The 13759-nt window shown below is 45.5% G+C and overlaps 1 protein-coding gene across 4 annotated transcripts in view; it reads right to left on the bottom strand.

Annotated features, from left to right (window-relative positions):
• Positions 1–12330, bottom strand: part of zeb2b (zinc finger E-box binding homeobox 2b) — a 56516-nt gene extending 44186 nt beyond the window's left edge. For 2 of the 4 annotated variants that reach the window (XM_085909325.1, XM_085909299.1), the window contains exons 1-2: positions 5197–5439; positions 4104–4254 (exon numbers count right to left, since the gene is read on the bottom strand). In XM_085909325.1, the coding sequence (XP_085765451.1) occupies positions 4104–4176 (73 nt within the window). In that variant the 5' untranslated portion in view covers positions 4177–4254; positions 5197–5439. Of the gene's footprint in view, positions 1–4103; positions 4255–5196; positions 5440–12054 lie in introns of those variants that run through there. The other 2 variants (XM_085909316.1, XM_085909308.1) reach the window with 2 other exon arrangements.
• Positions 12331–13759: the final 1429 nt, after the last annotated feature.

Below are 13759 nucleotides of genomic sequence, written 5' to 3' on the forward strand. Positions count from 1 at the left end.
CCAGCCACCCCGTCCCTCCAAAGCAGGGGTTAATATCATGGCTGCCTGGTAAGGCATTATCCAGAACCTCCCAGAACAAAAGGCCCCTTTTGCAAACAGACTCTTTCTCCTTCACCCCCTCCACCCCCACCGCCAGTGTCCAAAGGTGTTTGCTGAAGTAAATCTGCCTAAATCCTGCGCAGCTTGGCCATGAGGAAGAGGAGGGGGAGGGAAGGTGTACCGATAATCCTGCTTCTTAACCAAAAAGAAGAAAAAAAGTTCTGTGTGAGGAAAAGAAAGGGTAAAAAGAAATCCATATCACATGACCCCCCCCCCCCCCTCCCGACCAAATCCCACACCTCCCCATCTTTACTCAAGATTTGCATCCATCCCCGCCTGGGAGGTTGCCGATAAAGATATCAGTTACACAAGGAGCTTGCGAGACACCTGCCCGGTGTTTGCGGCTCCTAACTTTTTTTTTTCCCCGGCAAGAACCAGACGACACCTGCTCGCGGATGCTCCGGCCCGTCGCTTCTTCTCAAGAAGCGGACGGGTGTCCACGAATAGTGCGAGCACGCCATCTCGTAACACTATCTGTGTGTCAGGAGGGGCCCGGGCCCCCGCATAGAGGAGGGAGGCTATAAAAGGCTTGTAACCAGGGGACCGGCAACAAACAAGCACAAACAGCCCAGTTATTTCTCTCCAGCAGCCACCCCTTCCTCCCTCATCTTCCTCCATCACCTCCCCCCCTCCCACCCCCTTTTCATCTCGGCCCCCTTTCTGATGCTGAATGCAAATGTGCAGCCCTGCTGCTGGCGGCGAGAGGGGCTGAATTGTGATTAAGAGGGAGAAGAAGAAGCAGCAGAAGAGGAGCTCCTTTCTTTGTTCTCCCCCTGGGGGATGTTTACCAGGAGAGACGCGGCGGATCAGATATGAAAGGCATTCAGGTCAGCATTGATGTGAGCCAAAGTGAAATGGTACCTAAGGCATTCCAAAGACCCGCCGTGTCAGGGGTCCGGCCCGCCGGTGCCTCTGCGAGTGTGGGTTCTCTGGCCGCCAGGCGGAGGAGAAGGGGAAGGTGGGGGCGGGAGGGGGGCGGGTGAAAAATAAAAGACGTGTCTTCACACCAGCGCGGTGGTCGAGGATGCAAAGGAAATAAAAAGAAATCAAAATGGTAAAGAAAAACAAAAAAAGGTCAGAAAATGTTTTTCGTGGCTATTTTCGGGGAAGGATAAAAAGCTTCCATCCAACGTCCAGGATGGAGGAGATGATCATTAGTCTGTGTGTGTGTGTGTCCTGCTTTTATGTGTCTTATCAAAGATGCAAGCAACTGTGCATGCATGTGTACACATGCTGCCGAACTAGGACACAAATCAGAAGAGATGACGATGAAGACAAAATGTCACATCAGAAAATGAGAAAATGACAAAATATCAAATTTAAAAAAAAAAAAGGATTCAATTTTTAACGTTGGGGGAGAAGAAGACTGCCGTGCGCTCGACTTCCATCCGGCAGACGTATTCATAAATCTCTTTTTATATTTACATTTATAAGCCACGGCCGAGGGAAGATGAAATCCAAAGGTGTCACGCCGCCGGTGACGGGACAATTCTGACCTCGGCCCGTTTGTGATTGTCGCCGGGCTGTGACAACGCCGCGTTTGTGCCGACGGCGCCGTCGCAGCGGGCCCCGGAACATCTCGCCGTCATTATTTCACTCGCTCAAACAGAATAATCCCTCGGACGCAGACGCGGCCGTGAACTGCTTGTATGCGCTAGAAGAAGCCATCAGGAGCGGAAGGCTGCACACAATTGGCGACCCGTATGGGAATGGCGGCGCTGAATGGCGCGGCGGACAACCCCCCGCCATTATTGACGGTATAAACATGTAAATGAAACACATTACCGCTGACAATCAATTGTCCGCGAGCGGCCTGCGAAACCTCCTCCTTCCCTCCCTCTCTACCTTGAGGGAGAGGGGAGGTGGGTGGGGAGGGGGGGGCACCTTGCCTCACTCTCACATGCCCCCCCCCCCACCCCTCCTCCCTAAACGCTCACGGTTTTCTCCCACACAACTTTAAAAAGACTGCGGAATAATTGTAATGGACAAATTGTTTGGACTGGCACAAATGTGGCATTGTGTTACACTCAATACATGCTTAGACACACACACACGCACGCACACACGCTGTAATTCAGACGACATGTAAAGCGCGTTACTGAGCTGCAGCTGTTATGTAATCTGAGTACAGTTCCAAGGGGACATCCTGACAATTAAAGGTCAAAGGTCACAGAGGGAAATCAGAAATGATTCAGATGAGGGCAATGCACAGGGTGAAAATAAATATATTTCCCGGTTTATCACAAGATTTGCCGTTGCCCGTCGTTTGGTGGGAAAATCAACCGCACATTTGTTCACCGCTGGATCCGAAGAGCCACACCTGACCGGGCCGGAACTTTCACTATGTGTGTGTTCATGTGACTTTGGAATATTGTGCGCAGACATGCAGGAGGAAGTGACGAGCTGTGTCTAAATATCACATGACACGCTGGCCAGAGAGCGTTACCGTGTGCCACCTCCAGCCCTGAAGGCCAACAGTCATCTGGATGAGAATGTCATCGCTTGGACAACTTAGTGAGCAAAGGCCTCATTAATACTAATTGGCTGGATGGCTGGAGAAAAAAAAACAAAAAAACATCACATTGGCCACAAACAGGCCCTAAAATAAATTGCAAAAGAACACACGAAGCCGCTTTCTCCAAACCGCGCCAAGATTTCGACACCACGCACGTTTGGGTTTGAGTCGTCTTATTCTGGCGGTGCTCTCGGAGCCGGGCACTGCGGAACAGACCGGGTTAGTCTTCCGCGCAGTCAGGGGGAAGACACAAACCCCAATAAGACTCTAGATTCCCAGGGGACTAGGGGGTGGGGGTGGTGGGGGGCGTAAAGGGAGGGCCCGGTGAGGGCATCAAGCAGGGATCTTACTACATGTCATATAATATTATTCAAAATACTCCATGCAACTATTTTCACAAGCGATTCAAATAACTGAGCTCCTCCTTAATGTGTGAAAATCATTTTGAATATTTTTTTAACATTAAGGGGGTGATAAAAAAAACATTTATTTGAAAAAAAGGTGCTACTCAACAAACTCTAAATATATATTTGTTGAAATAAATAAATATTTGAACGCCAGCTGCTGCTTTTCACAAGAGGAATATTATGTTTTCCTAGCATCGATCCAGCAAATCAATAAATGAAATCTGATCCAAATAAAGAATCCGTGTCGGCGTTGCTATAAAAATCTAATACAATTAACAAGTTTCGATTCAAGAAAAATGCAAAGCTTGTCTGAGCAGCTGCATGGCAGCCTTCATGTTTCACACACACGCGCGCGCGCGCAAATACGCAAGCACGCACGTACACACACACACACACACACACACACACACGCTCAGCGTGTATGTGTGGAATAATCAGGAATAACGGGGCCAGGAAATGTCACAGCACATTTGCCTCTTGTGGGAAAGTGCGCACTCGAATGGATAAAGAAAAGCAATAAATGTGCACCTCCAGCGCGCCAATTAGTGTCCGAGTTGAGACGACAAGTCGAACCGTCAAGTCCAGCAATGCACGCGACGAGCCGCGTGGCTTTCTGTCACCGATCATTTTAGGTTGAAAATTAAATTAAATTGAAAAGAAAATTACGCCCAAAAATTAGATATACAAGAATAGCCTGATGTAAATAAAAATCCAACACCCACACGCGCAAATGAAGCAAAAAAAAAAAAAAAGGAGTCACAAGTCGCGCGTGTCCAGGGATCAGCCACACTCGGGTGACCGTTAGACACAAGCACTCCAACTCCACCCCACGACGGACGGGTTCGTGCCAGTCAGCAGGCCCGTCGGCACCGACACAACTTTCCAACATGCCAAAGTTTGCTCACCAGCTCCATCAACAACGCAGCCCCAAAAGACACGCAAGCCGGGCACACGAGACCGCACAGGCAGGCAAGCAGGCGGGCGGGCGGGCGTGGGGTTTGTCCCCGAGCGGACTAACGGTCCCGACTGGAGCGCTCAAACAGCAGAGCGAGAGGGAAAGATCGGAGCGGATGATCTCTTACCGTTTTTCCGTCTGGGGTTGGCCTGTTTTCGCCGCTTGCACCGGGGCCCATCCGCCATCATCTCCTGCCTCATTTAGAAGTGCGCGTGTGGGCTCACTCAGACGGCAGCTCGCATGGACCCCAACGCGTGGATTCAGTTTGTCGTCTCACTCTGACGGGACACACACACACACACACACACACATCAACATGCACGCACACGCACACAAACAAGAGCCGCGACAGTGTTAGCCTTGCGAGACAGACGCACAAACTAACTTTGGTGTAGACAATGACAAAAATAAAAAATGATAAATACTTGGGATAATTCTGAGATTACGATGTCAACAAGGGACGATAAAAAAATCAACAAAAACCTCACACATCTTCATTTTTTTTTATCATGGTTGTGTTTAAGCTTGAAATAATTTCATTTTAAAAGTTCCTCATTTTGACGTTTTATTTATTTAGTTTTACTTGTTCAAGTAACAGCTTGTGTAGTGGCTTCAAACTCGACAATGAGGGGGGAAAGGCACCTTCATCATATTTTAGGTCTTTTTTAAACTGAGTTCCACGGGCGTGCACACACACGAGGAAAAAGTATAACGGAACTTTGAACAAATTGCTGCGACTGCATTGTTAACGCCGCGCACAGCTTTCGCAAATGGCAAAATCAATTAGAAAACACGCAAGTGAAAATGCAAGAAAACCAGGTTGCGCTGAATGCGTAAATTGCGCACAAAGGAAAGCTAAAAGATTGTCGTGGAACTAACTGATCAAATATGTGCGAATAAGTTCGAAAACGACGTGTCAATTGTTTTGCAGCGTGGCGCGAGTGGGCACAAAGTGGACCGAGCGGGCGGACCAGCGTCGTCTGCTCCTCTCCGAGCACAGGCGGAGCTGCGCTGGGCAAAACGCCGGGCAAAGAGCGCCCGGTGCCGGCTACGAGGAGCCTCCACTGACCGCCTCTGCGCATGCATGGATTTCTCTTTTCCTTTTTTCTTCCCTTCAAACTACCTCATCCACCTGCGCAGGTAAGTTCCAAGTGAGGCGCGAAGTGTGGCGCGTCAGTTTGGAGGGCGAATAAAAGGGGAAAAAAGTGCGCGGAACGTACCTGCTTGCTGTGAGGGGAACAAACAGTGGTGTGTTGGTCCGATGACACCGGAGCGCGGCGGTGAGCGGATTCCGGTCCAGCGGTGATAATAAAGCCTTAGAAATAAAGCCTGCTTGTGGTTGGGAGGAGGGAGGGAGCGCGCGTCCTGCTCGGGCAGGTTTACAACTGATGTCTTACACCCACTCCAGGAAACAAACCTGGGTCGGGACTGACGTGTTCCGCCTCTTCTAATGACATTTTTTTCTTTCCACCTCCTTTTCTTTGCAGTGCACACGGAGGAGAAGCCCCCTAAAACGCACGCCACCTATCTTCACGGGAGGGGATAATTGAGGGGAGCCAAACGTGAGCATCTTCTGGCTTCAACTTATTATTATTATTTTTTTTATTTCCTCTATCCCACCCCCCACCCCAACCCCCGACACGCTCTTGTTGCCCCCTCCTGCTCCGCTCGCTTTCTGCATCCTTCTCTTTGGCACTGTGAAACCAACTATGTCCACGCGGAGTTTGTGTGCAAGTGTGATGTGTGCGCGCGTGTGTGCGCGGGGAAAAACTTGAGGCACGTCCACGCCAGCCGCAAACACGTAAGGATTCTTATTTGCAAATTTTTATTTACACTTGGTGTTTTGGGCAGAGATGTGCGCATTCTCGATCCGCTTCATTGACCGCAAAGCGTTGGCCGGTCGCCCAAATGTGCAAGTTTTCAACGGAATATGTATTTTTCTTTAAAATACAATAGTAGCAATTTTGTACGCTAAATTATTGAAATTAGAACCAACGTCTTTTAGTGAGCGTCTAACTATGTTTCTGTGAAAATTATTTAAGAAAACTCGAACAGTTTCACTCAAAAAAAAAATTGTGTGTGGGTGTTAACAAATAACAACGTTAATATTTGGGCTCTTCGTTTTAAATTTGATGCATAAGATGCCATGTGTTTGTAATTTTATTTGTTAATTTTTTACCCCAAAAAAGCTGACAATCCTGGCACTGCATGAAAGTATATCTACATAACTTACGTGTAAATGTAACATGCATGGAGGGGGGGGGGGGGTTAATTAGCATTTTACTCATTTGCACATTTTTTAGCGCTAGATAATAAATAATAAAAATCAAGCCCAAAAAAAAATCATGGTTTTACATTTAAATGACAAACTATATTCCAACAGTGACACATACAGGCTATTTTAAAATAGCTCTGTGGCACTAAAAGAACGAAGAAATAAAAAAAAAAAAGAGAGGGGAGAAAAACATAAAGTGACATAAAGAGACGTAAAGTGTCCGCGGAGCTGCACGAGTCCCTGCAGGAATATTATGCGAATATCATCGACATTTTCGAGCTTTATTAGAGTGATTCTCGCTTCTGGAGGCCACTTAAGAGGATGAACCCCACATTTATTAAAGAAGTCAACCATCTCAACTCTCTCTCTCTCTCTCTCTCTGTCTCTCTCTCTCGCTCTCTCTCTCTCGCTCTCTCTCTGGCTCTCTCTCTCTCGCTCTCTCTCTCGCTCTCTCTCTCGCTCTCTCTCTCGCTCTCTCTCTCTCTCTTGCACACGCGCGCACGCGCACGCACACGCACACACACACACACACACACACACACACACACACACGCACACACACACACACACGCACACACACACACACACACACGCACACACACACACACACACACACACACACACACACACACACACACACAGGCATATACACACATCCACAGAGGGATGGAGTGAGGGAGCAAGCCCCGCCCTTGCAGCGAGTTGATTGGCTAAGCAAATGAAGGGATATTTTGTGTCCCTTCCTTTTGCAGGTCGCTACTGGATGGCTAATTAAATCATCAATCAATCCCCATCCTCGTTTTTTTTTTTTTTTTGCAGCAACAAAAACAAAGATGCTGTTTAATTTGCAGGAAAAAAAGTATAATCAAGCTTGAGTCTTAAACTTATTATTAATTATTATTATTAATTTGTATTATTATTATGTATTATGTATTATTATTATTATTATTATTATTATTATTATTATTAACGGGTAAATTGAATTTATTTCCAGCCAACTTTTGTGGTGTGACGGAAGTGACGTAAGGCCGCTTTGCCTGTCATTTTCCCCGGGTGAAAAGTGAATCAGCTCCTGGGTGAATTATTGCCACGCGTAATTTGCTGTTGGGGTATTTGCATGTAAACGAAGCGGCGTGGTTGGCGCACTTTCACACGAGCGCGCGCCCGCGCGCACACGGCCACAGATGCATTCATCCAGGCGGGCCTGAAGTGGTAGCTCTTGCTTTTCTCCACGCACGCAGGCTCTTGTGCGTGGGGCCGCATATTCAGCGTGTAAACGGATTAAGTGTGTGTGTGTATGTGTGTGTGTGCGTGTGTGTGTGTGTGACCTTTAGGGGGAGGCGGTGTGTTTAGTGCCTATATGTTGTTAATTGAGGGGGGCGTTACTGTTTTAATATTTATTCTGCATGTAAATTTGATTATCAAAGTGCGATTACGAGGTGTATTCTTTGTCTGCTTGTTTAATACGACGTTGCAGCAAAGAAATCTGATGGCTTATTTTGTCAATTTGAATCAATAGTCGCTGGGAGTTTGAATGTGCCTGGAGGCAGAAAATCAAAATATAATCCTCGTTTTTGTTTTCTCTGTGTGTGTGTGTGTGCGCATGTGTATTTGTGTGTGTGTGTGTGTGTGTGTGTGTGTGTGTGTCGTACAAAGCTGCCTACTTTCCGGCCCAAACTCTGAGAAGGTGCTGCTCAAATTGAACTCGCAGAACAAGATGACAGCAAAGAAGCAATACATTTATTTACATTTTGAAAAGGTCAAAGGTCAGGAAACAAGTGCTTGAAAGAAAATATGGATTCCTGCTTAGGTACAAACACAGATTTTTTTTTTCCTCTTGATGTCAAAGCTTCAGTCAACTGAGCAAAATGTACAAATATGTCGGCTGATGAATAAATTCATGCAAGGTTTGTTTGCTGTATGCTGCACACACGCACACACGCCAAAGAAAGACGCTGCGGCAGCTACGGCGCCGACACGGGGCTCGACTACCACTCCGCTACCAAATTACAAATGTAGCATTTCGGAATAAAAAAAAAAAAAAGTCCACAATGGAGATTTTATCTTCAGTTCATCTCGTAATCATGAAGGGTACTGCTCTAACGTTGACATGAGGATATCATGAGACACGTCAGTCGTGTCAAAACAGATCATGTGGAATTCCTCTGCGCCATTTTTCCTTGTTGGAAATGAAAATGTGGCTTACAGTAAAGTAACACAGAAGGAGAGCGGCGAGAGTTTGACCTGCGACATGCCGACTGACCTCGCCGGTTCCTGAAGGCCCGGATCTGTTTTTTGTTGTTGTTTATGAGTAGAGTAGGAGGAGTCTGAAGCAAAGCTCGGGCATCCCGTATCTCATCTCACCACTGTGCTTGTTTGCGTCTCTTGCAGCTTTGCCAACATCAAACCGAGCAGCTCCCATCTGACTTGGTCTCTGATAGCCGCCAACGCCACGCCACGTCAAGATTGACGGACAATTAAAGAGCGGGAGGCGACGGCCGGGGCCGTGTGATGTGTAAGGGCTCCTCCGACATCTAAAATGAAGAGTTAGCATTTTTTTTTTTTTTTTCTGATCCTTCTCGCGAGGACAAGAAGGAGAACAAGCTAGCCCGGGCACAAACAAATGTTTGCACTGGAGAACTATTGATTTGCCATCTTCTCAACTATTCACTGACACACACATACACACACACACACACACACACACACACACACACACACACACACACACACACACACACACACACACACACACACACACACACACACACACGGATACAAACGTCCGCATGTGAAATGAAGCCGCCGATGCTGGATTGAGTGAATAAAGAATTTAAGACAACTTTGCACTCTGTAGACCTTCACTGACAACTGGACTTCACTTTATTAGGGACACCTTGCCGCTCACCACCACATCACATGCAGTCAATGTCACAAAGAATCAATTTGACAAATAAAAAAAAAGGCTTCTGATCCGGGCTCTGATAGATCCCGCCAGGAAACTTTTTACTTGCAGAGAAAAAAAAAAAAAGCATAACTTTAGCGCTTGCCCCAATGAATAATTGACAGTGTCTCCGCTGAATAATTAATCAAACATTTGAATAATTGTTGTATCTCTCATCTCAACATTCATTTGCATATTGCCGTGCTCTTAATCGAGTGCACATCCTCTCAGGACACAAAGAAGAAGAAAAAAAAAAAGTACAAGTGTACATTTGCAAGAACCTCGTCCCACATTTGCGCCCGACGACCACAAAAACATTTAGCTGGGATAAGAAAATAATCAAGATCGTTCTTGGGAGTCACATTTGATATTTTCCGCAGAATTCCTCTTAATATCCCTCAGGGAATAAGTTGGTTGCAAAACTAGAATAGCACTCAGTGGATCCCGGACCTGGACCGAGGCAGAACAAACCTCATTTGGATCCCGTCAATTGCAAAGGAATGTGTGAGATGTAAATGGAAAAAAGCAATGTGCATCAACGCATGAAGAGATCAAGCATTAAAAATTAAAATGCTGCAATAATGGGCAAAAAAAAACCAGACAATAATCTAAATGTGAAAATAATAACAGCCATATAGGAAATTACAGGAATAAAACTGCAATCAATACATTCGCAATGTGAGTGACTCAATGCATTCGGCATCTTACCCTAGATGTGGAAAAAAATGCCTCAAGTCAAGAGCAAAAATGTATTTCCAATATACAACATGCGTTCGTAAAGCAGCAAAATCTAAAAATCGGCCAAGGTCACATGACCCAAGCCAGAAAACAGCTGAGCCGTGATTGGTCATTACGTGAGCCCGGTCGGCCGGGCAACACTGCGATGATGGTGACAAACGGCTGCGTTTTGCTGCTTCATTCATATCTCACAAATGAATTATTAATCACAAATTGGGGATTAGATTATAGTGGAGGCGCATAGAATACATATTATTGCCAACAAAATTCTTGATTTCACTTCCTCTTGAAAAAAAGAGCAATAACAATAATCAGGTGTAAAAATCAGGGCGGAGCTAGCCAATGGCTCCGCCCACAACAGTGTGTGTATGGTGAGCTGCTCGAAAGCAAACATCTTTTCATGAAGCTTTCGACTCGTGACCTCTCCGACATGCCTCCGGGAGTCTTGCATGTTTTCACATTTTCTATTTGAATTATTTTCGATATACTTTTCAGACGGGCTAATCCATTGGTTAGAGGTCAAGGGGAGGGGAGAGTCACGGTCGGCCGGACGTCGGTTTGTTATCCCGACACTCAAAGGATTTGGAGGGATGTTGATAGAAGTGGCTCGAACGCTTCCTGCCGAGCGAGCGGGCGAGTAGACGAGACGAGCGCAAGCACGCACGTGGCCGAGGTACGACGCCTCTTTTGATGGCGGCCTTGTTGTCGCAGCCTGCGCCGACTCGAGAGATTGTTGGCCACAATTGACTGTGACAATTAGGGTGCCATCAGCGTTCTGAGTGGCGCTCTTAAAGCTAATTTACATGTCACTTTGTTCTAAAAAGAGAAAAATATGCCGCTCACTGCCTCCTCCCCCCCCCCCCCAACCTTTTGCGGCTGTCTCCAATCCATCCCAGATCGCCTTGTAAACTGTCATTTGTACACCGCTCAGGGGAACCTGGCTGACGAGAGGCGGCCCGGTCGCCATTTCCATGTGAAAAGAGGCAATCACCAGGGCACTGCTGAGCCTATTGTTGGCGGCAAAGGTGGTGGAGAGGGGAGTGGGGGGGGGGCGCCAATTTACAGGCAGAGAAGTTAACCTTCTGGCGAGGTGCGTTTCACACCCATTAGGCACGTATGTGTGTCTGCTGTTTGCCGATTTTCTGCCCTTTTGTCAAACATCTTATTAAGCCCTTGAAGTTCGCTTCGGTACAAATTGTGAGTGCAAAACCTGTAAGAATAGTGAAATAAACAATTTTGGGAACAATTACCAACCGCCATGATAGAAGTCACCGTAACGGGAGCGAAACACAAAGCCAAGCCAGGGCCAATAACCACGACATGGAAATTGCTCTTCCTTGTTGAATTGATTGGCGATGCTGTCGCTGTCTTCCCGCATTGGCAAGCTCAACTTGAGGAAACGGTCGCTCGAGTGTACTCGAGTGGCACGCTCACCCACACACCACCAGGATTTACACGATCCAGATTTTGGAGCCGACTGCCGATTAGCAAGTAACGATTAAAGTAACGATAACCAGCGTACATTTGGGATTGGGACTGGCCCGGCCCACAAATTCTGTCTAATAAAACAAATGATTTAAAAATTTGCTGTGAGTTTCTTCCTTTGCGAACGCAATCAATGACGAGATTGATCAGTTTTCCGATCATATTTTAACTGATCATTGTTTTTGCCAAGTATCTGCTAATCTATGAAGTCTACTGAAATTGTTTTTGCTCTCACACATACAGGATTAGCGAGGTGCTTTTCTGTTATATATAAATGAAATATTCTCATACCACCAAAATTCTTTCACACAAATGTATTTATTTATTTTTTATATTAATATTATACGATTATATATATATATATATATATATATATATATATATATATATATAAAATATTGTAGAAAATATATTTTTGTATTGATTTATTTTTCCTCTCACACACAAACAACTGAAACACTCGGCTGTTCATGACCGAAATGATCTCTCACACAAAATTTACATTTGATGATTTGTCTTTTGTCTAGAACAGGGGAGCTCACACTTTTTCAGCTCACGAACTACTTTTAAAATGACCAAGTCACAAATATCTACCGACTACAAAAAAAATTATATATATATATATTTTGTAATTACCTGAGTTTAGTTGTTTGATCACTTGCACTTGGAACCCCACTCACTTTTGATGATCATAAACTTTTAGTTTAAAAGAAAAAAAGCGAGTATTTACCATCCGTGCATTGATGCATAGTGCGTTGATTAACTTGATAGCTTTGTCGCCAGGTTTATGTGAGTAAGGGGGTGGTTCGAGCCTACAGAAAAAAATAAATACATATTGTTTTAAATGTTATTTGATCGACCAGTAGTAGCTTGGCGATCGACACCCCTGGTCTAGAAGATATTTAGGTTTGTTTTTGGTGGTTTGTCGTTGATTCCACCTGTGCTCGTCAACCAAGTCTCTCGTGTTAGCCAATCAGCTGGCTCCAACACTTTGTGTTTTCTCCAGGTGTTCCTGGTTGTCTCATCATTTGGCTTGTATTTACTTCCCTGGTTCCTTAGGTTCTGTTTGCGGTCTCCTTGATGTGTGTTTTGTAGTCACTTTGAGTTTTGGTCTCGCTTGTTCTTTGGAGCACCCCCACCAACTCCATTGTTATTTTTTTGTTGTTGTCATGAAATCAGTTGATTCAGTAAATCCTGCCGTTTCTGCCTTGTCTCTCCCGCAATCGGTTCTGTAATCGTACCATGCAAAACCTTGAGATCACATTTTTGAAATGGCACATTGACACTGCTGAAATCTTTCATACACAGATTTTTTTTTTTTTTAAATTGTATTCACACATTTTACTGAATTACTCTTCCACACAATTACTGTCTGTATTGTTGAAACATTCTCACGCCCACATTTGTTTCAGCTCATACTAGTGAAATGGTTTCATAAGCATGAGAAAATCTCTCTGATGAAAATTATTACCATACTTTTGGACATATTTACTGAAATTCCCATACACTGTCTCACACTCACACAACTGAAACTCTCATCCTCGCTTTTCAAGCACAAATGAAATTTGTCTTTCAGTTTATCATAAGGGCGTTTGCCAGTATGTGTGAGAGCATTTCAATACTGTGAGTGAGTGAGTAACAATTCACTACTGAGTATGTTTGAGTGGTCTGAATGAAAGCAATTGTTTTTATGAGCACATTCCAGCATCATATGTGAGAGGTAACCATGAATTATGTCGCTGATGGGCCCTCATAGTAACATCCGGACGGCCCAAGTTTGCCTTGTTGTGAGAGGCTGTCGGTGGCAGGTGCAGTGTTTGTGTGTGTCTGTGCGCCAGTGTGTGAAAGCCCCCCGGCCCCTCCTACTTTTAACCACTCAACACACACATGCGCACACACCGGCTGTCCTTTCAAAGGGAGCACAGAGTGTGTGCAGAAACAGCAGGTTGATGGGATAATGCCCATCATCTGTTGCACCAGTGTCATTTGCGCACCGCCATAACCTGCTTTTGTAACCGCCGTACACACACACACACACACACACACACACACACACACACACACACACACACACACACACACACACACACACACACTTTTTGGCAGCATGGATTTTGCAAGTGTGTTTACATGTAAGTCTGAACAGACACAGAATCAGATGGGCTTCCCGTGTGTGTGTGTGTGTGTGCGTGTGTGTGTGCGTGTGTGTGTGTGTGTGTGTACATGTGTCAAGGTGGCGTGACATCACCCTGTTGTGCAGCTCACAATAATCATTGGAATAAATTCCCTCTTGTGATGCGAATGACCTAATCCAGATTTGCTGCTCATTATTTCCATTCTG

The sequence above is a fragment of the Syngnathus leptorhynchus genome, chromosome 1 (genome assembly GCF_054491065.1).
Source record: "Syngnathus leptorhynchus isolate UIUO chromosome 1, UIUO_Slep, whole genome shotgun sequence".
NCBI lineage: Eukaryota > Metazoa > Chordata > Actinopteri > Syngnathiformes > Syngnathidae > Syngnathus > Syngnathus leptorhynchus.